We start from the raw sequence: 23,034 nt of genomic DNA, 5'->3' as shown, positions 1-23,034 counted from the left end.
ATCTGTCGCCGCTGTCAAGCCGCCAGTTAAATGACATTTGAGATTCTCCACATTTGGACGCGCATGTGAGCGAGAACGCCGAGGAGGAATGACGCTTACTTGCACGGTGACAGAATAAAGTCCTCGGTCACAGATCAAGGCTTGAGCTGCAACACCTCCATCTTATGTAACGTGTGAAGAAAATGTAATGAGGTGATGGCGATGTGGCCTGGAGGAAGATCGGGGGAGGAGAAAGGTCAGTGGACTCAAATGGAAGCAACATTTCTCCTGCCGTGAGGGGGGAAAAACATCGGCAGAGCTATGAAATTACTGTTCACGTTACATTACAATTATGTGACGCTTTTCCTTCAAGTGCAAATGTCCGCCATCTTCTATTTTTGCTGGAGCTCCCTCGAGCTCTGAAGCACAACATTTGCTTGTGGATGGGCATCAGGGTCAGGCACAAGAGGTAAAGAACAATTTAGTTTGATTTATTCTCAAAAGTTTGATGTTTATTCTTATGCCTGGCGCTAATACTGAAAGTCTGACATTTCCACATTATTCTAACTAGTTAAAGTCAGATAATAAAGTCACAAAAAAGAATATTGTGGTTTTGGTTCAATATTAATACAATAAACACTTCCTGTCTCATGCTTCAAGTTACTTTGGATCACAACCACAATCTTCCCTTTACCTCAACAAAGTGTGTTAAATGAATATAAAATGTACAAACAAGCAGAAGCAAGAGACGGGATGTATTGGTGAATTAACTGCAGGTCCAGGTGGTTTGCTATTTGAATGCAGTATTCTAACTCCTCTGGCTTCTAGTCAAACGTAGAGACATGATTAAAAGATTTTATTGAGTACTTTTTCATGCTTGCTGGGTTGCATCTGCAGGAGCTGAAGACTCTGGAATAATTTACCAGAAAAGATCAGATTATCCAGCTCATTCTCATTCAACTCTCTTTTATGAATGCATCTTCACTGGCTGCTTTTATTATTCTAATGGCTGAGGCTTAGCATTTAATTCAATCTAGGCCTAGCAATAAGCACGAGACTCAAGTTTAAAGCTGGGGTCTTCTTGCTGTGCCCATTGCACACCAATAAGCACTGTGTTGTTGTTATTATTATTATTTTTATTGTTTATTTAACATGGTTCATCCCAGGGTGGGAGGATGTACGATCCTGAGTCACTGCAGGCTGTTGATGCTCCTGTCTACTGTGAAGCCATCTGTGTTCGAAAATACAGGTCAGCAGGAGTTTGTGTTGATGCGAACAACAGAGAGAGATTTAAAAAAGAACCTAAATTCAACATCCTCAGGGCTAAAAGAAGCTCTTAATTGCCCACTTCATATTTTATTTGGTGTCTTGTATGGGACACTATAACAAACATCTAATACATTTTATTAATACAATATTTATATCTATCTACATGTTTAGATCTTACAGGAAATACAACTGAAACATTGCATTAATAAATTAAATGTACTTATTATGGATTGCAAACTCAATCCCTCATTATTTCTAAAAACCTGCATGTGCCCTCTGATGCATCATGGATTCTTAAAAGTGTCCCAGCTCTACATATGATGAGACGAGTGTGTTACCTTCTATATGAGACCCTCTTATAGACGATGGCCTTGGTGAATAAATGGTTGTAATTTACAGTATCTGGAGTCTGACTGTCCGTCTGTGACAAACCTCAGAGGAGACATTTTCATTTTCTGCTCATGCTCTTCCCACAGTGCTCTAAACTCTACTTGTTTTTCTTGACCTGGTAGGAGAACCATGGCCTTCCAGGGGTTTGATGCGTTTATCTGGACAATATTTGGCTTTTTATTAAACTCACATGTTAGTGACACCGCTGGATTTATCTGGCACATTGAAGCCTTAATTGACAACTTGTCTTCACTTGTGCATCTTCATCAGCTTCATCATTTAAAGCCACTTTTGAGAGAAGAATGAAAACATTGTTTTTCTTGTAAATGAAAAGTTGATTTCACGAGCAACAACAGTAGTTGTATACAGCCAGGCACGCTGTATATTGGTTTTTTTCAGGATCAGTTGGGCTTTACCTGAATGAGACAATGTATACAAAATGAAAAAGGCTAATATCCGTGGATTTGGTTACTATCTCTGCACTCACCACTGATCCACTTGGCCTCGGGGTCGTGGACGCTGAACTCTGGTTTGTACAGATCCGCCACAGTCAGCCTGGACTGGCCGCTGCTGGGGAGCTCCGCTGGGAGAAAACACGGTAAACTCAAAGTCAACCCCAGTATATTCTTAACAGCTTCATTCCTGAAGAACCAACTAGCTCATATACACCTGATGACATACCAGGTGTGAGGACGACCACCGACATGGTGATGAGCGAGCAGACCACCACGATCACCAGCAGAGAGATGGCGATGCCCTTCCAGTTCCTCTGTGGGGGGCTGACGTCCACAAACTCCTGCAGACACACACGAAAAAACTAAGTTAGCATTGGTGCATGCTGCTGATTGGACCGTGTATCATGAAGCCTATCTGCAAGTTCTGAAATACACACATGGGCAGTAGTATGTGGACACCCATACATTGTACATCCACTCTTCTGCCTTCAGGCTTTCCACCAGACGTACTAATTAGCAAATGTTAGCATGCTAACAAGCTAAACAGAGATATCTGCTAAACATCAGCATGTTAGCATTGACAATAATTACCTCAAAAAGATAAATCCAAGGAGACATTTGCACGTGTAATTTTGTTATAAATGCGTAATTTTTAATCTATTTTATTTTCTTTGTTGATAGATTACTGTAATCCTGTATTATGCTCGTATCTGACACTACAGATTAAGACACTTGGATGTCTTAATCTGTAACTTTTGACATGATGACATCTCTGACCCGGCTGTCGAGAAGCTACTGGGTCACATCATTTCTCTGGACTCCTCTTTTCACTCGCTTCAGGCTAGAATGAGGAAAGTTACCTGAAGACTTTAAAAAGAGAAAAATGACGCAAGAAAGGTTTTTAGTTCAACCCCGGATTTGTGCAGAAGCCGGGCGTGGACGAGCTTTCCAGCAGCGACACTGCAGGGAACTGTAATAGGTAGCTGTCATATGGTGTTTAATTCACCATTCTTCAGAGCTTGAGAAAAGACAGAGTGGTACATCAAAGGAGACAGTGTGAAGCCTCTTCCTCACATCAAACGTGTTAAATTTAATGTCGACTCTTTTCCAAAAGCGCTGCCTGTTTCCTCCGTAAAACTTCCATGAAGACAAGTGAGCAAGAAACACGTGTTGCTTTCAAAGGAAAGGGATTTGTTGATGAGATGAGACAGAAACATCTTGATGTCTGATAGGAACCAACTTCCAGATATACAAAGCAGATAAAGTTGGTTGTGTATCTAGTTTTCACAAAATCTTGGCCGTTAGAAAATAGCTGGATAAAAATGTCACTGTAATTAAATCCTATATTATACAACTGTACAAAACGCAATAACAAATTATTGTGCAGAAACCTGACAGCACTCATTTGAGTGTAAGTGTGCCGAATACGATGTCAGATAATGGTTCAAACTGCGTACTGTAAGTGAGGAACGGTTGGTGAATGAGGCCCAAAGTCTGCACACAAAATATGAACCAGCAGCTTGTTAGGTTAGCTTAGCTTAGCACAAAGACTGGAAACAGAGGGAAACTACTAGCCTGGCTCTTAAATTAAAGCTCACTGTTACCCCCTTTGTTTAATCTGCACAACAACTGCAGTAACTGTAATATGCATAAGTCTTTTGAATCCTTTTGGCTATTGAAGAACACCATATATACAGTAGAGTACACTATACTATTCATACTAATACTACTGTATAGTACTGACTTCAGTGACACTGAAGGATTATAATCATCAAGATAAAAGGCACAAATGTGTCCAGAACAATCTGTATCAAATGCTGTGTTGGGTGAGGAGGAAACTGTTTAATTAATGAAGCAAGAGAAACTGATTCACACACACACACACACACACACACACACACACACACACACACACACACACACACACACACAGAGCCAGCATGCAGAGAATTAGCTCCGAGATGTTGAACTAATAATCAGAGAGCAGTCGATGGCCCAGTGGTGTGCAAAAAAGGCTCTACCCACTGCTGATTGTGTGTGTGTGTGTGTGTGTGTGTGTGTGTGTGTGTGTGTGTGTGTGTGTGTGTGTGTGTGTGTGTGTGTGTGTGTGTGTGTGCAAGCTTTAGCAGACACAGTTCACTGCAACAGTCTGTTGATCAGACTCACTTCAGGGGAAAGTAAAGCAAGCGAGGAAATCAAGTATGTGTGTCGGTGTTTGTGTTTACAAGTGTGTGTGTGTGTGTGTGTGTGTGTGTGTGTGTGTGTGTGTGTGTGTGTGTGTGTGTGTGTGTGTATTGAGTTAAAGGGATAAAGACACAATGGACAGAAATGGATGAAACAAACGCATAAATACACGTATATTTAGGACTAAAATGACGTTGCCGTGTTTGAATGATGTCACTGATCTAAGACACAGAGGGTGGTGGACTCTCTATTGTGAAACATAAACATCTCCAAACCCGCTTTAAGCGAACCGCCGTTACAAAATAATCCTCACAATCAACCAGTTTCAACAATAGCCCAGACTTTGAGAAATGGGATAAAATAAACTCCATACAAAACACTGGACACTGTTCTTTTTTACCAAAATAAAAGTCAAAGTGTTGTACTGTACTTTCTTAACTGGAGAAGACTTGATTCACTGTAACTTTTATTCCACTGCTTCATTAAGTTTTAGATTATTTCAATACTGTTTTATTTACTTGCGTCTTTTATTTGGCTTGTTTCTTCGATATCTCGTCTTAATCCCTTTTATGTAACACAGCTGCTTTGTTGCCTTATACGCCCATTTGAAAGAACTCAACACTACTTGTTAAAGACTCTCCTTCCTTTGAAAACAGTATTTAAATAAATAAACATTAAATATGTTTCCTTCCTCAACCTAGAAACAAAACAATAATACAAAGTGACATGTCTTTGGCTCTCCTATCAATATAATTCATATTTAATAGTCAAACTATATAACAATCTTAACATTCTTCTCTGTTTTAAAGGATTTACAGCTGCACAGACCTCCTGAAGACAGAAGTGAGGACAACTGAGACTGAACTAATTCCTAAAAACAGACAATATTTAGACACTAAAACTCACCCAGCGCTGCAAACACTTTTCTGTACGCCTCATATTGTCTGTGCGTTAATTGCATTAATACATCTACAGCTTAAATCAATCAATGTTTACATGCAACACGATGACGCACAACAAATGAGAGAGAAATCCTTAATGACCTTACTGTACTTTATTGCATTTTTGCAGAATATTTCAATAATCCGCCCGTAATATCGCAATGATTCTAAGCGCGCAGCAGCACCATAGAAGCGCATCTAGTGACCACAGTCTCCCCGTGATGTCCTTCATAGGATGACTGTCCACACAGAGGTTCGGCTCCTCACAGATGAATGGAAATGAGTGCGTCTCTCCGTTTGTCTGAGTACCTCATCCTGCTGCGCCTCTTTGGGCTTCTTCTTGGTCGGATCTTTGGACGCCGTCATTGTTCTGAAGCCACGGTGCTTCTGCTTCAGCCTCAATCCAGCGGCTCTCCCGGTAATAACATCCGAACCTGTCGGCGCGTCAACATAGCGGCACGAGCGGCAAGCTGGACTGAACAACGAAAAGGATGACTTCCGGGTGTGACTTTCAAAATAATTACAGAGTTTCGCTTTCTGATGACACACAACTGTTTTTATAAGGACAATACATATTGATTGTATTAAAAGAATAGTACCAGACCTCTTTAAGATTAGTCTTTAGTCGTTAAAATTCAAGTTTGATATCATTTTTTTGTCATATGCTTTTATTTTGTTAATTTATGCAAACATCCGGTGTCAATCTTCGATTTATTTTGTGCTGTACAAATCTTTCTATCTATCTATCTATCCATACATAATATTATATATATATATATATATATATATATATATATATATATATATATATATATATATATATATATATATATATATACAAATACTAAGTACTAAGATCTTGGAGTAAAAGTAGCGATACCACAGTGTAGAAACAACAAGTCCTGCATTAAATATCTTATTAAAGTAAAGATACAAAATCTTTAACTTTTAAAAGTATTGGCATCAAACTATACTTTGAATCTGCAAAGTAACTAGTAACTAAAGGTATTTAATTAATATAGTGGTGTAAAAAGTACAATATTTCCATTTTTTAACAATTTATTTGTTGTAAGTCGCTTTGGATAAAAGCGTCTGCTAAATGACTGTAATGTAATGTAATGAGTAGAAGTATAAAGTAGCAGACAATCGAAAGTACCTCAAAACTGTAGTAGAGTAAATGTATTTCCCCTAATGAAGACAAATTCCAAAAGGTAACCAACCATATTCAGAGACGGACTAATTGATTAATGCTGCAAACAGGAGCTAAAAGCATTTAAAAAGCAATTATCTTAGTAATTAATTAAAGTAAAATTCACGTCTGTGGTTTAATGAATCTGCTTCACTGACACATGATGTTGCACATGCCTTCATTTAATTAAAATGATTCAATCATCCCATCACATGGTATTTATATCTATACTTTTCCTGTGAATCAGTTTTTGTACAGCAGTGTAATATTCCCATAGGGACTCGGTGTTGCACTTTGTGGTATTTTTACCCCTGATGATGTCACTCTACTACTCCTACAGTATCACTTCAGGGACTAGTAACAGGATTAGAGCTGTGCGCGTCATTGGAGAATGAACCGAGGCATCATGTGAAAGCTCCTCAGAAGGGAAACGAAGCGAGACAATCGAGCAGATCAGTAACCAGCTGGCCTTCCCTGCTGCTGAGTGACTGAATGCAAACTGATAGGTGTCACACAGAAAGCCCAAAAGACACAAACTCCAGCCAACACACACATACTGTGCCCACTATCCAAAAATATCCAGGATACCAGGAGGTGCGGAAATAAATAAAGATGGACGACATTAGACGAACCAGTCTGCAGATATTAGTCTCTTTGTGTGCATCTTCTCATATGTCTGTACTTCTGAGGACCTAATGCTGCCACAAGGGACAGAAAAATAGTAGCAATACTTCAAGTACCAAAAGTAAAATGACTCCTACTGGAGGCTCATTGGATTATATCATCCTTCTAGAGCCTAACACACACATTCTGAAGGCTTGAAGGGTTGAGGAGGGCTACCAGTGACGTCTAGTAACGTGAGTGTGTGTAGCCCGGTGGAAAGTGAAATATTGTGCGAGTGTTTACGCTTGAGTGAAGACTGGAGGAAAGTGGCAGCAGATCAAAAGTCCTGAGGAAAGCAGAGAGGGAAGAAGTAAAGAGAGTATTAAAGGATGAATGGAGAGAGGCTGAGGATGATGGACGCTGTGGAGGAGGAAGGTAGTAGGACAAGATGCTCAAAGCTCGTGCACGGACCCTCTTCTTTTATTCATTAAATATTGAACAAGGGGAATCAGAGAGCACATGGAAACGATCTCTCTCTCTCTAACCTCTGCTGGTGTTTGGGAAGTTCACTAACGTCCCCGAGGCGGAAATCTTCAGACAACAACCTAATGTGTGCATTTCTACGTGCATTACTAATTCTAGCAGTTGAGCATATTTGCTCTGCACGTATTCTTGTGCACCAGCCTTCATGCCTTTTTCTGTCAGAGTTTAAACGTGTGCACACACACTCATGTTGATTCATGTGCGTTTGCTTTGTAACAGCTATTAATATGGAGGCTGCAGAACCAAATGATTTAATTACCATTGATTTGATTTACTGGAGAAGTTTAGGACATATTAAACACTTTTACAGTTTTACAGTTTTCTTTATTATTCTTTTTCTTGTAAAATATTAGTAGAAAAAAATCAAACGCAACACCCTGAGGATGTTTTCTGTGTCAAGACCCCCTAACACCAGTTTTACTTAGCCTTTTAACTTTTTTATTTAAATTTTTTGCCAACAATGTGCAGCCTGTACCAGAGGCAGCAAGCAGGCAGCACTTTGTTTTTATGCGTCACACTCCATAACAGTTGAGAGTCCTCTTCCTCAGATCTCCAAACCACTTCTGCTGCCTAATCAGGGACTGACATACACCTGGGACGCCAGGTGAATGTAATTAACCCGCTGCCTGGATGGAAACCTGCAGGGCTCTGAGTCTGCAACCGCTGACGTTTGGTTTAATAGTGTGTTTTAGATAAGGAAAGCTCCTAAGTGGGTTAATTGACCCAGAAGGATCCGAGGTGAAGTCCTGATAAGAGCCGGTTAAAGTCTGGAAATACTGAGGAAAGTGCTTCTCTGCATTGTCACTTAATTACGCAGCCTGATGCTTGTTGGATGTGATTGTCTTCAGACCGATGCTGCATTCATGCAGTGAAAACCACAATTATTCTGACTTCATTCCAAAGCTGTAAGCCTTGTAATAAAACCATTGTTTCTCCATTGGCTAATCTGTGCACCATGCAACCTCAGCGTCCTGTGTTCAACTCTCCGTGTTCAAATCTCATGGAGGCACATTCAACACTCCGTCAACACACACAACAGGCTGACACACTTTCAATCCCAGAGGATGTGTTTCTGTTTCTCTGAGCCTCGACTCTCCCAGGAGGCAGCAGACACTCCTGGGACTTCACGATAAAACACACGCGTCACTCTTCTCCGTTGATTCTCCGGCTATGAAGGAAACTTTAGGATGCTTTTTGTTTAAAATATTCTGCCACTGAAGGCCCACATGTCAAAACACTCACTCAACACCTTCCTTAAGACGCACACTGTTGTGGTTTATAAATAAAAGCGTACTGACGCCTCACCTCTGGGTACCTGAGCTCTGGGTCCATTATGTAGACGTCTCTCCAGTCAAAGCACCGGAATGTGAAGCATCACACTCAGGCCGCAGCGAGACGCTCAGCCTCAAAAATGGCAATAGTGTCCAAAAACAATAGGAAATGCATTCCTCCTGCAAAACTACAATAAGCCAGTAAAAGATCTCCTCCCTCCTGCTCTTGCCAGCAGCTCTTTTCTGTCTGACTTTTCTCTTCAGAGTAAACAGACGTCTGACACACATGCACACACTCACAAAACCCCTCTGTTCTGATTTTACCACTTAAAAAATGGTGTCATTAATGTTAGTAAAAAAATCAGCCAACCCAGTTTCACTTGGCTCTGATAATCTGATTCTGGGTCAGGGGGAATTTGAGGCTCATTGAACTGAATTCATCCAGTTTCTGTGTTGAAAGGACAATCGGGTTAAAGTGGGTTTAAAAAAGGATTAGTTTTTAAAAATCTAATAATATTTTATTGAATGTGTTTGCCAAAAAAAGAAACAGTTGTATAATCACCTCTTTGTTGTAGGTAAAAAACAACCAACAACAAAAAAAATGTCAAATTCCTTTAAGGTAACTCCGTTAGATTTCAGGTCCAATTAAGGATTGACTGTGGGGATTAAAAATGACTTTCTCACATAAGAGCTCATCACATTCACTCTTTTCTTACCTCACATATTACCACCTGGAGGAAAGTCATGGATCACAGAGTTCATTACTGATTAAGAGGAAAGATTTTATTAGTCAGAGGCTTTATGAAGCTGCTCAGCCCTCCCTTATCTCTGTCTCAGTGCTTTTTATTCAGCTCCATACTGGGCCGACTGTCACTGGCCACCATTAACTGAACATCTGCTTGTTCATTTTCTGCCTTCACATATTTACTGACGAATACTGACTGTGAAGAAAAACACAGAAACAGTGATTTGAAGTGATTTTTGGGTGTAAATCTGATTATCGTACCATTTATGTATCTAGAGGGAAAATATAATTTCCTGAAGTTAAAATTACAACATACTGTGCATGTTACAGTGTGTTATTGTATTTGGTATGAATGCTTTTGTGCTGATTTTGCTTTTTTTTATTACCTTAAATTTAAGATTTCGTCTTTGTTGTTGTTGTACTGGCAAAATGATTTATTGTCTGCAGCATGTCATGTGTTCAGGATCATGTTTTTATGGTTCAGTCTAGTTCTTCTCTCGGTAGATAATAAAAGCAACCCTGTCCTTGAACACTACTTATCTAAGACCTGATATTTTAAATGTCAGAGTGTTTCTGAATGCAGAGGAACCCAGAAGTGTTCTTCTTGTGCCATTATGTGAGAGCCTCTGGGCTGCTGCCTTCACAGCAGCGACCTTGGTTTGGAAAATTGTATTTCAAAGCAATCTAACCTGAGATGATTCTCGTTGCTATGAAATAAAAACACATCAAAAATAAGAACCAGCTGATGCATTTAAAATGCCTGAATGCTACACACTTAAAGCACCCGTCATATTAATCCAAAAACATCGTAAATATAATAGTACAGGGACCATTCTTCTGCAGAATGAATACTTTGATTCATTGAAGTTTTTAATAATGTAATACTTGCTGCTGTATTTTCACAGTGTGGTACTATACTTTTACTGAAGTAAAGCATCTGAATACTTCTTCCAACGCTGTCATGTGCAAGTCAGGAAGTTGGCAGCGTGACTTCTCTTCTCACACACAGCCCAGCTTTCACACCATAACAGTGTAGGATGTGCAAATGCAACCAGCACAGTCTGCATTTAGGATTTCTACACAACAAATCTTTTAAAGGGGCATGACTCACTGAAGTCTTCAATATATGGAATATCATAATATGATTTAGGCTTTACTGAGTGAGTGCTAAGGGGTTAAATTAGCAAATGATGCAGATGATTGCTCAAAGGCCAACATGCTAATCGTCCTTTACCCCACAGTAACAGATGACAGTGATGACACAGGGCTAATGATAATATTCAGTGAAGTTTGGACTGCGATCAGGAACTGAACAGGCCGTCATGAAGGCAGTCTGTTCAGTTTCACAGCTTTTAGAGGCGAGAGTTCAGTCGTTGCTTTGAAATAAAAAAAACATCAAAAATAAGAACCAGCGGACACATTTAAAATAGTGAATAAAGGATTTAATGCAGCAGGTCTAAAATAATACATGTGTGTTTTGGTTTTTATGTGAAGGGTTGCTTTATTTCAGTAGTACCTCAGTAACTAAGTACATTTACTCAAGTCATGTATTCAAGTACAATTTAAGGTACTCATAATTAACTTAGGTATTTCTGTTTTATAATACTTTCGACCTCTACTCCATTACATCTCTGAGGAAAAATAGTGTTTTCACATCCTGTCCACCTGACTAACGTTTCCCAGGACTGGGATTAAAAAAAGATTGATAAGTGGTCGTTCAGGAGGTCAGTGAACATACTCTATACTCTGACGAAAATAGGGTATGTTCACTCCACTTCATTATGAACAGATGCTCAAATCCCTCCTTCCATAAGCCTTGACAGTGGTACAGACTCTTTTGTAAGACCGCTCTCTAGTGACAAAAAAAGATACTGCAGTATATATATTTGCGGTATTACAAACTGGTGACTGTGGTGACATTCATGGAAAAAACATGTTGTATCTATAAATCTATAAATAGCATGCATTAAATCAGCCCTAATGTCTCTTTAAATTCAAGAGCAGACTCCTAAAAAGACAATTTTAGACATTTTAATGTTGTGCTACTGACTCACAAAAGGCATACTTTATCACCAGGATGTAAACACTGTCGCTCTAAAGATGAGAGAAGAAGGGTCTTGTCATTTAAAAACTGAACCTGTGCAAAGTTTTCTGCAGGAATTTAGTTATCGATACACAAATGGTCATTTTGTGGGTGAAGTATTAAGTGAAGCACTGTTTCAGAGAAAGAAGGTGTTATCAATGCATATCTAGTGCCTCTATTTGAATGTCAATCAGTTTATATTTGTTGTTTGTGCTTTGGCGATGACTATGTTTAGATTTCACGCCTCCAGAGCACCTTTTGATTTGTGTTGAGATGGAGATGATTGACGTGCTGTGAATGCTGTTTGGAGGCTGTTTGTGTTCCGGCTCATGGAGGGTCACTGCAGCGTTCACAGGGGGTGAAATAGCTCGGGGTCGCTCTTCAACCCCAGCAGGTCCCTGTGCGGGCGGACAGCCCGACACAACCCAAACGGACACTTTTAAATGCTTTTAAATGCTTTTCTTTCACTTTCTTTTACTGTACTCCTCATCAGTGATGTTTCCCAGGTATTACGTGTCTTGAAGCATGTCTGGAGGGGATATGTAATGTCCCAAAAATGTGTTTTACACCCTGCAACAATACCAAATCCAGGCCTCATCAGACTGAATTGCCACTTTGTGTCACTTCATTGAAATCGCTGATGTGGTGATTCAAAGGTCTTGGACCATAGGCTGATCCTAAATACTTGAAATGGTCTGAAAAGGGTCCATGTTTGCAGATTGAGCACACAGAAAATAAAATATGAAGATGTCTCCATTAGCAACAGCCTTGTGGTGGGAAAATTCTTCTTTACAGCTAATGTATCTCAAGAGGCAGCAGCTTATTTATGAAGCAGCTGAAACCAGACAGTGGTTTACTGAGCTGTGATTTATGACACAATTAAAACCACTCAGGCTAAATAATGCACATGAAAAGCATCAAAGCATCCCTGTTCATTTTACAGCATGTATTGCTGTTTTTGGTGATTTTTGATGCCCTTTCAGTTCTTCAAAAGGCAATGAATGAAACCAAAAGCGCCCCAAAGTGTCGTGTTTTCTTTGCATAAATCAACCTTCTTCCTGCCAGATTATTTCCATGCTGAAGCACAGGATCATACAGGATCACACTTTGGCTCTTCGTCTTTCTGTCTCGCAGCTTTGCAGAAACTGTGAGCAATAGCGACGCTCTTGAACGTCTGAGCCTTCGTTCTGCTCGCAGCTGTCACTGTGTCTCTGCATCTTACTGTTAACATCGTCCTCAGAACCACAGCTCACCAACACATGCTGCGCTTTGATCTGGTCGATGTACGGATGATCCACTTTGACAGAGTGGCGAATAAAGACACAAATCAATGTTTTGTATTAGAAAACATTCATGTTGCGGTTTCTTAATTGTTATGTCATCGGTCAGTGTTCCAGTGGGATAACAAATAAAAGATCAATATATTACTGTGAGATTATCTCTGCCAGGCATAAACCTGGAGATTACTTCTGACTTCTCGTGGTTGCATTGATTCAAACTTTTGAAAAACATATTTTATTGACTGTTTAATAGTGTCATCGACTCCTCGCTCCTCTTAACCGGCCTGTCGAGGCCTCAAGTGATCAACAACGGCTTCAGTCTGGAGAAGAAGTACGATTTAAGAAGTAACAGTTTTAGATGCACTTTGATTTGATCATGCTGCCATCTGCATGTATAATAAAGCCTTGTATGATAAAAGCATACAAACTGGACATAACTTTCATCTAAAACATATACAGCTTTTGAAGAAAGTAATATTACAATTTTAAATATTATGTATAATTATGGATGGAACAACTGATGTAAAGCTTGGTCGAAAACTCAAAGAATAAAGTCAAAATGTTGGCAACTGTTACATATAAATTGATGATAAAAAGTGTGATAAAGGAAGCGCAACATGAACAAATCCATCCTACCTTGGAATCCTTGATTGGCTGACAGTCAATCTGATGAGAGACGGACGCCGTTTGGTTCATCTTAGTGTCTCAGCTTCACTGAAATCCTCCTTTAATCTGATCAGATAAAATCCTAAAGCTGCGGAAAGTTTCCCTCCGACTGACCGCAGCAGAAAGTGATGCTGATGATGCTGAAGGCTGCAGAGCTGCTCTTCCTCGCTGTTGTTGAAGCTTCACCAGAGGTACATTTAAATGCTCATCTTGTTTTTCTTCCTTTGTCTCTCTCTCTGGTGATAAATGCTCACTCCTCTTCCCTCTCTCCTTCTTCTTCTTCTTCTTCTTCTTCTTCTTCTTCTTCTTCTTCTTCTTCTCCACTAAAGCGAGTGAGTGCTGCTTCATATGCAGCTGACAGACTGTTCATAAAGCAGGATGTTTGCCAGTGCCTCCCACATACCAAGACGTTTCTTCATCAGCATGCAAATGTGCTCGAGGCAAAGATATTTGCAGGCGTTTGGTTTGAGCCTTTCTACATCTGAAGCCGACGTTCTTGCTGAAGAGCGTCTTACAGACGGAGGTTTAGTGTTCGGATGAAAGATGTTGTGACAGGATGTTCACGCTGATGTTGAGCTCAAACTGAAAGAACCTGCTGCTGTTTATGTTTCATAAAAAAAAAAGCATCAAGTGCAGAATTCACTTTAAGAGAGTAGATGTGGAGCAGCAGACATATGCTAGATATGCAGAATACATTTAGTATTTAATGCACAGTGGTGGGAGAAGTACTCAGATCTTTCACTCATAAAGGAGCAATACAACAATGTACAAATACTCTTCACTTTTTGTTTTTTTGTGTTGTTTTTGGGACCCCTTTGTAAGAGAGATTTATTATCTTACTGGGATCATTCTGGATAAATAAAGGTTAAATATGTATTCAAAATGTTTCTTATGTAAGAGTACAGAAGTAGTGGCATCAAAATATACGTAAAGTATCAAAATGAAAAGTGCTTATTACGCATAACAATCTATTTCAGAATAATATTTATTATATTGCCTGATTATAATTGATGCATTAATGTATATATCACTTTAATGTTGCAGCTGGTAAAAGTGGAGCTCATTTTAATTACTTTATGTACTGCTAGCTTGTGAATTTACCCCCAGGGATCAATAAAGTCTCATCTTAACCTCTAATAATACATCGTAACTTATCTGTTGATTTTGCATTATTAATCTAAATCTGCAAGTTAAATAAATGCAGTGGAGATGTATACAGCAGCAGAAAATGGAAATACTCTAGGAGTGTGTTTTTTCTTTATTGACTCCAACATGTGGACTTCCCTTTGAATGCCATCATTTAGTAAGAACACATGTGTTGTGACTATGCTTCATTTGCACGTCCATATGTGTGCATGCATGTCAAGTCTTCAGCCCTTTTCCCAGAATTATTATATTATATTATATAGTTATCTGTTACAGTAAAATGTTGTCTTCATTAAAAATGTATGGCCATGATTTATATTTGATGAGCTGGCTATATTTTCCATGCCACCAATCATATTCATTGTGCAGTATGGTTGCTTTTATTCAGCACTTTTAACATTAGAGACTCTTTCTATTGGATTTCTTTTCAATCTTTATTGATTTGTATCGAGCTGATTGATTGGTCTTTGTGTATTTGGGGTTTTTACCACAACATGTTTACATGCTTTGAAAAAACAAAACGTCATTTTTCTCATACTGTCTCGGCTCTGAGCTCTGTTTTAAAGGAATTGTGTTGCTAGGCAACAGGTTGGTTCCATGTTTACTTCCTGTCAGCTGACGTCATTCGCAAACAAAGTTGTGTTTCTGCTTTAAAAAGTGATTACCGAGGAAATATTTTCTCTGATTTCAATTTGTTTATTATAAGTTGTGTGTTTACTGCCCTTTATCTTTATGGAGTTAGTTTAATTCTGTAGTTTGATCTGTTATGTAATGGTGCAAGCGACTTCTTCACATAAAGGCTTTAACTATGGTTCTCTGATATTTACATCAAGAGTTATTAATTAGAGTTAATATCTACAAACTGGCGGAAATGAGCCCAAAGTTGCTAATACAGCATTTACAGTACTCGTATTCCTTCTCATGAGTCTGATGAATGGCTGGCCTATACATAACATTTATAAGTACTACTTCTGTGTTAAGAGCTCATTTATTCATCCTTTAATACTGCAGCACTCTACATGACTCATTCCTCTCAAGCAGAAGAAGAAAAAACAATAAATGTGACTTTCCATGTAAATAAGTGGATATTCAGTTGAATTCCTCTGTTAAGATGCAATGAACCCGGAAAACTCTAACTGTGTAAAAATGAGCAGACATAAGGAAAATGTCTGTACACAGGAAATATAAACTTACTGCAATAACCCTCACCTCCCGTTTATCTGACATATTTATCTACATAAGTTCCGCTAATCAGATTTGTGCATTCATCATGAGTTATTTTTCTTAACCCAAGTATAAAAGATAGTTCATTTCATACTGTGGTGATTGTCAGTAAATAATGAAATGCAACTGATCACAGTGGAACATCGTTGATGAGAGCGACTGCAGGAGTGTGACTGAGAGAGCCGCTGGGGAGAGTTTACACTTTAACTCATGAAAATGACTTTTGTTCCTGGTTAGCTAATGTACACACTATGCACAATAAATGCAGAGACATATATAATGTTTTAATTTCCTGCAATCATGAGTACATTGTAAATATGTCTTTATCAAGACATTATTTAACTCAAAGTTAGAATCTTCTGCTTTTATTTCAAGTATTTTCACATATCATATTTGTATTTCAGTGCAGCAACCTGCCTTATTTTTGTATTGTTCAAGATACAGAGACTAATATTTATAAGCAGGGTTGTCACACAGCGCTGTATGCAGAAGAAGTCATTTGACATCTTTAGCTCTCTGTGCCTGGAGGATACAAAGATGTAAAGATGTAAACCTTGAAAGATGATGCTGGGTGTGGACGGCCGTCAGAGAGTCGGCTGGACCAATAAAAGAGGGCATTAAAGCAAACGAGGGGAGAGAGTGCTCTGTGTCTCTCCTGAGTTTAATAGTCTGTGGGTCTTCTGCCTGGTTTCAAATGTAGAATACAAAACTGAAATATAACCCCACGTCCATATGCATCAGGTAATCTAACTGGATCCATATCCTGAAGGAGATCTCTGTTGTTTAATGTAACGCTGAAGATTAAGCAAATACAACACAATGATAAGATGATGAGCAACACAGTTACATTAAATTACATTACAAAAGTAAATAAAACTATTAAGATGAGTTTGTGCTCCATTGCAGGTTTTCCTCTTTGGAAAAGTCCGTCATGATCTCCCTGAGCCCCGAGGCCCCGGTGACGAGTCCCTAAGTAGTGTCTCATTTTCTCTGGGCCCCTGGTTCTCGGGTTCCCAGCCACGAGGTGGAGGTAGCTGCGGCGGTCGCACCGGTTCTCCGGCACGTTCAGAGTCAGCGAGGTCTTCCTCTCCGTCGACCCGATCTGAAATACGCCTCTTGGGTGCAGGAACTGGTGCCTTCCTGCCTCGGAAGCTTGAACCCTCCAGGCTTCCAGGACCCGTACTGTCCAAAGCCTCCACAGGAGGTGGTGAGTGTGGTTGGGAGGAAGCGGCTGGCTGCTCCCCTGCATTTCCAGTCTCCTTGATGGTGTTCAACCTCCTCATGGGGACGAGAGAGCGGGACGAGGAGCGTGGCGTCAGGGCTGAGAGATTGTCCTCGTCTTCACTTCCACCTAACACAAATATGTTATCATTGTTTCACTGAGTTTTCTGTTGAACCAGGTCATTTATACAAGTCCTCACCATGATTTCGTCTTCTGAGGGCGAAGGCCGACTCCAGATCCCCTCCGGGTTGGAGGGAGAAGTACTTCTGAGACCTGGGGATGTTTTGTGAAGGCTGGAAGTGGAGGAAGAGTGAAGGTCAGGCAGGTGAGGGTGAAAGCAACATATCCTTAGTGTTCTCTAAAACAGAAACCCACCTGCTCACGGAAACTCTCAGCACGGAGGCTGCGTCTGATGCTCGCGTGGCGGCGGATCAGAATCTCCCTGGTTCGGCTGTCGTCAGGCAGATTGTATTTGTTGGTGTAAGACATCGTCTGGAAAACATGTAGAACATTGTTATTAAAAAGCACACAGAGGTGATATAACTGACCACATTCCCTCTTCAGAAGGTCTCTCTGCAGGTGTTTGTTACCTTCTGTCGGATCTTGTACATGTTCTTTGCCAGGATGTCCTGCATTTTCCTCACGTCAGCAGCCAGGAACTTCTTCTTGGGTCGAGTCGCCTCCTTCCTCTCGTCGCTGACAGGAGGAGGTGAGAGCAACGGACAGATGTAAGTGTCAATGTTCTGTTATTGCTATCGACATAAAGATGGGAGAAACAGCATCATCAGCTGGAGCTGCATCAGATTTAGTTTCATGCATTTAGCTGATGCACTCGTGCAGTTAGGGGGCAGATACAGTTTCACAGTGACTACATCACTAATAACTTTTATAATGCAACAATAAGTACAACTTTTGGGTTGCCAGGTTGTGAGGTTTGGCTGTGGATTAAAGAATTATGTATTTAAAACCTACTGACTTTATAGAGGAAAAAACATCTTTATAGAAAAGGTTTTTCAATTTTACAGATAGACATGACGTATTGTTTAATAATAAGGACATGTTGATGAACATACTCCAGAGAAACGATAGACGGCGCCGCGCTGAGGTCTCCCAGAGGTGAGTCCAGTAAGCCGATGGCGTTCTGCAGCTCCAGTTTCTTGTACAGAGCCAGGATGCTGGACTCGGCCCTGTTGTCTCGGATCAGGATGCGCCTCAAAACACGATCGTTGAACTTCTTGAACCTGATGGAAAGACAAACAAATAGAGACTCACTGATCTAAATGAATGAGGAAGTGAGTCTAAATCTGCAGCAAATTTCACAATTCAATACATTCTATCAATTGAAAAAACATTGATGGACAGGTGTCCTACTTGTCTTTCCAGTAATAGTGGCTCCATTGTCCACACAAGTCCTCAATACCGCTGAGGACATGCTCCATCATCTGCACAAAACAGCATCAATGAATGTAATTCACACATGAACTATTTGACAAAACTAAAAAGAAGAAAGAAGAAGGACGATACGTGCCCTGGTGTGAACCTCCATGTTGATGGTGTTCAGGTCTTTGTTGGTTTTCCTGATCTTCATATATTCTACTATCGGACGGATGCTGATGCCCTGAAAAGACCAATTATTAGCACTTTTATACACTTCTAAGTGTGTGTAATTAATGGTTTGAATTTTATTTATTTATTTATTTATTGTATAATTATTAAATGCACACATACTAATGTGAAGAATTAAATGTATTTCATAATATAAATTGTGCTTCACTTTATTTCTTAGGCATTTTAAATCTTCCATACAAAGCTGCTAAAATAATATTACAAAGCAGCCGAAGGTCTCACCTGTATGAAAACGGTAAATATAATAACGGCGACTGAAGCAGTGACAAACAGGTTCTTCCTGTTGATGTTATCGGGTAAGGTGAAGACCAGGGCGAAGCAGATTGCCCCTCGCAGGCCCCCGTAGGCGAGGCCAAACTGGTCCTTGAAGTTGAGCGGGATGGTACGGAACGGATTGATGATCTGGGTCAGGACCAGGATGCCTGCAAGAGGTTTGGATTAAAGCACGGGACCACTTCAGGGACAGACAACTCTTTAACAATTAAATTAAGACTCCCACCAATCCCTCTCCAGATGAAGGCAAACAGCAGCGTAAACAGGATGTAGGCCCAGTTCCACTCGTGCTCGGTCGTTACAGTAACGACGCCCAGGAAGAAGAAGATGAGGGTTTCGGAGATGGTGGCCATCATCTTGACAACGTGGCGGATTGTGGTGCAGGATCTCTGGGAAACGTTCTCCTCCACGTAGTACTTCATGGTGATGGCGCATGTTATAAGGCTGCGGGGAGGGAGGAAAATAAATGATAAGCAGACATTTTAAATGTCTTTCATGTATTTGTCAGCAATAATGACTTCTAAGATGACTTAATGTAACTGCTATCTATCTATACACTGGCCTCCATGTATTAGTGCCCACTGGAGGAGTTATATTTGTTGACAAATTAATTGAAACAGCCCAACTTCTTCTTCTCTAAATAAGCCAAGTTGAGCGAGCATCTTTTAAACCTTCACGAAAGTGAGTCACACATTTGTCACATGACGCCACACGTGTCACTTTGAATTTGCATCTCAATCAGAGGGTTTGTAAAAGTGGAGGAGCCGGTTTGTTCAAGTTGCACAAACAGCAGCATCAGACAAACAGGATGGTGGAGATTCATATCCTAGTAGAGTGTTGGCCATATCGTCACCCGCTGTCTTGGCTTGTAGAGAATCTGATCAGATCTTATCTTGGCTGAAACTTTCAATAAAAGTCATCTGGTCTGAATATTTCTACCACCACTTCTTGTGCGGACGTGTGTGTTGGGCCTACACTTACGCCATCACGCTGGAGATGGCAAAACACTCGGCCACCAGGTACGCCAGGTAGCTGTACATGAAGACGAAGAGGGGCTCGATCTGACGGACATTGTGGGTGAAGCGCGTGGTGAACGCCGCCACGAATCCAAACAGGAGGCCAAAGAGGACGCCTCCGGCCGCCACCACGATGAACCGGGTCATTCCCAGAATCACGTCAGTGGATTCAACGACGGGCAACGCGGCCAGATAGGTGAACATGTTGTAAAGTACCTGGAGGGACACACACAGATAAAGAAAATGAGTAGAACATACCAGGTTTAGATCAGGGTCACTGCAGGTAAACTGAAGTTCACACACACTGGTTGTCAAGCAGGTTCAACCACTCAGGAATGTGAACCAGTTAAACTAATGTTGAAACTGTTTTCATGCTATCATATGCTAACGTGAGTTTTGTCAATGGACTGGAAACACTGACACTTTTAATCCACACATCTCTTTTGGAGACATGATGTAACTGAAGACAATCAGTGCCAGAAAATGTTAAACGGCAACTTGGCTCCCAATCGCTTGGTTCACATCTGGGCACACAGCCCGGCAATATTGATACAAAAGTCTGAGAGAAACTTTAAAACCAGGAGGAGACTATATTTACCTGTGTGATGATATTAGAATATCCACAACACCCATCTCATTAGTATTCTATGACTCGATGCCCAAAGCAATCTATGTTTATCCTGTACTCACCACAGTGACAGCGTCGTTGAAGAGTCCCTCTCCAAATATGATTATGTATGTCTGCTCATTGACTCCGATGTCGTCAAACACATTCAGAGCAGCCACGGGGTCCACGGTCGCGATGATGGAGGCAAACAGCAAGTTCTCCTGCAGTGAAGAAGAGTGACAAACAAAAAGAGAAGAAGACTTAATCCATCGCTTCACATTTACAGTGCATGGGCCATCATTTTCTGAGACATTAAAGAAGCTTTTGATCACATGACAGGGCCTTAATGAGCAGATGAGTTCAAATAAAAGCCAAATGACATATAGAAATATCGCACACACTGCATTAAATACATACAAAGTTGCACGTCACCTTTGGCCTTTCCTGTGGGTTTAACTGACCTGCAGGTTGATATCTTGAACTCCAAACACCTCGAACTGGCAGATGGCAAAGAGGGAAATCCCGATGCCCACACTGTTCCACAGGGTTCCCACCACGGCGAACCACAGCACCGTGCCGGCGTTTTCGAAGAACGGCCTAGTGGGCATGAAGTAGCCGTTGTCGAGTACGATGAGCGGGAGCATGTAGAGGAAGAAGACGTTGGAGTTGAGGACAGCGGGGGGCTCCTCTTTGACTGAGTGCATGATGGCGCCCACGATGAGGCCGATGGAAATCAGGAGGCAGGACTCTGGGATCCAGATGGTGATTTTATGGTAAATGTGGAAACCTGCAGAGAAGATAATGAGAAGATTGGACTCGTGTTCTGGACTTAAGGCTGCTGTGATGCAAAGCAACATCTGCTGTTATTCAAGGTTGCAAAGTGGTGGAGAAAGTACTCAGACACCTCAGTGTAGAAATACTGTATTCAAAGTATAAATGTATTAGGATCAAAATATACTTAAAGTACCAAAAGTAAAAGTATATGAACATGAAGAATGGCCAATTTATGTATCATCATGCATCATTTCATTTTAAAGCTGGTAAAGGTGCAGCTGGGCAGCTTTATTGATCCCCTCGGAGTAGTAGCAGAAAATGTAAATAAATATTGTATAAGTACCACTAAATTGTACTTGTACAGTATTTGAATGGTTTCTTTCTACCAGAAAGTGATACAAACCAAAGTGATTCATCCACACTTACCAATTTTGGCAAAAGAGGCCAGCAGTACCCACAGTGTGAACTCAAAGGGGAGCTGGATCCGAGGGTAGTCCATGGTGAACACTGGGAGGTTGGCCCTCTCCTCGTCGGGGAAGGCCTGGGGCTCATCGAAGTCGTTGTTGAAAGGTTCGACACCAGAGAGGTCTGTCTGCGCTGAGGGTTTTGATTCCTGAGGCTCACATTTTCCTCCAAAGCAGCAGAGCGCGAGGAGTAGAAGCACGTAGAACGCTCCTCTCTCAGTCCTGGCTTCAAACAAAACAGAGGTTTCCATTTCCACTGGTCAACACAGGTCTTAAGTATGTCCAGTGTGTCTTATAGACGTCCCATGACATAAAAAATGAGTCTATCGTGCAGCTTCAGTAGGCTGTTGCCTTAAAAAACTAGTCTTCATTTAGGCTTAACAACTCCTTTACTGCAGTCCATGCACAGAGCAGTTAACTAGCAAAGTCTCAGTTGAAAAAGGAGACATGTTGAAGTATTATTTAGATGAAATTAAAGTCCTCCTTCTTGAAGTAATCTTAACTTGACTCTGTTTGAGGTGCAACTCTATTCTAGTTTCAACTGTTGCAGAACCTGCTTGTCACTTCACCGGCTGTGCCCTTCCTTGTGGGTGTAACCCAACAGGCCTACATGTCTTCAGGGACACTATGAGAAAACAGCTGTTCAAGATTGCTGATAATACAAACAATCCAACTCTTTTAATTTACAGTGAATCAGTGTTTAAATGAACCATAATGAACATGGACAAGCAGGTTTATGAGCCAATATTGAAACGTGTAATAGCACATTAATTCCACATGATGGCGATATAAGTCAACTCTACTTTGCAACAGTTATGGACATCTTAAAAGTTATCATCATTATCAAATTCACTATCATCTTTACTGTTTGCAGTGAGTAGTATTTGCTAATGGCAGTACACTAAATATAGTGGAGTAAAATGTACAATATTTGCCTCAGAAATGGAGTAGAAGTATTAATCTAGTATAAAATGACGCTACTTATAAATAATATCTAACAACAGTACTTGAATAAACAGTTATAGGTCCGTTTTGTGTATTTATTTTTCTTTTGTTTTGAAAAAATATCTACGTGCGTGTATGC

General features: G+C 40.5%; 2 protein-coding genes across 4 annotated transcripts in view; both read right to left on the bottom strand.

Moving 5' to 3' along the window:
• LOC137879020 (inactive dipeptidyl peptidase 10-like) overlaps positions 1-13,928 on the bottom strand; it is a 33,766-nt gene extending 19,838 nt beyond the window's left edge. The window contains exons 1-3 of one of the 3 annotated variants that reach the window (XM_068719585.1): positions 13,569-13,928; positions 2,320-2,434; positions 2,126-2,221 (exon numbers count right to left, since the gene is read on the bottom strand). In XM_068719585.1, the coding sequence (XP_068575686.1) occupies positions 2,126-2,221; positions 2,320-2,434; positions 13,569-13,628 (271 nt within the window). In that variant the 5' untranslated portion in view covers positions 13,629-13,928. Of the gene's footprint in view, positions 1-2,125; positions 2,222-2,319; positions 2,435-5,527; positions 5,663-8,858; positions 8,990-13,568 lie in introns of those variants that run through there. The other 2 variants (XM_068719587.1, XM_068719586.1) reach the window with 2 other exon arrangements.
• Positions 13,929-16,791: 2,863 nt separating this feature from the next.
• LOC137878918 (sodium/hydrogen exchanger 2-like) lies at positions 16,792-22,462 on the bottom strand. Its single transcript, XM_068719431.1, has 13 exons — positions 21,913-22,462; positions 21,174-21,499; positions 20,796-20,933; positions 20,071-20,321; positions 19,316-19,533; positions 19,039-19,238; positions 18,719-18,808; positions 18,562-18,632; positions 18,264-18,431; positions 17,781-17,886; positions 17,566-17,682; positions 17,390-17,483; positions 16,792-17,319 (listed from the first exon to the last, which is right to left on the bottom strand). The coding sequence occupies exons 1-13, from the start codon at positions 22,199-22,201 to the stop codon at positions 16,898-16,900; spliced, it is 2,490 nt and encodes an 829-aa protein (XP_068575532.1). The 5' UTR covers positions 22,202-22,462; the 3' UTR covers positions 16,792-16,897.
• Between the last annotated feature and the right edge of the window lie 572 nt (positions 22,463-23,034).

Source organism: Cebidichthys violaceus, unplaced genomic scaffold (assembly GCF_023349555.1).
Source record: "Cebidichthys violaceus isolate CVI_PGR_0920_01 unplaced genomic scaffold, fCebVio1.0.p SCAF_24, whole genome shotgun sequence".
In the NCBI taxonomy this organism is placed as follows: Eukaryota; Metazoa; Chordata; class Actinopteri; order Perciformes; family Stichaeidae; genus Cebidichthys; species Cebidichthys violaceus.
This window is presented reverse-complemented; position numbering and strand designations above follow the sequence as displayed.

Coding starts and splice junctions, on each gene's coding strand:
- LOC137878918 (XM_068719431.1), bottom strand. CDS start 22,201: ATGGAAACCTCTGTTTTGTTTGAAGCCAGGACTGAGAGAGGAGCGTTC. Junction 20,322..20,795: donor TCAACGACGCTGTCACTGTG/GTGAGTACAGGA, acceptor GTGTCCCTCCAG/GTACTTTACAACATGTTCAC. Junction 17,683..17,780: donor TGTACAAGATCCGACAGAAG/GTAACAAACACC, acceptor CATGTTTTCCAG/ACGATGTCTTACACCAACAA.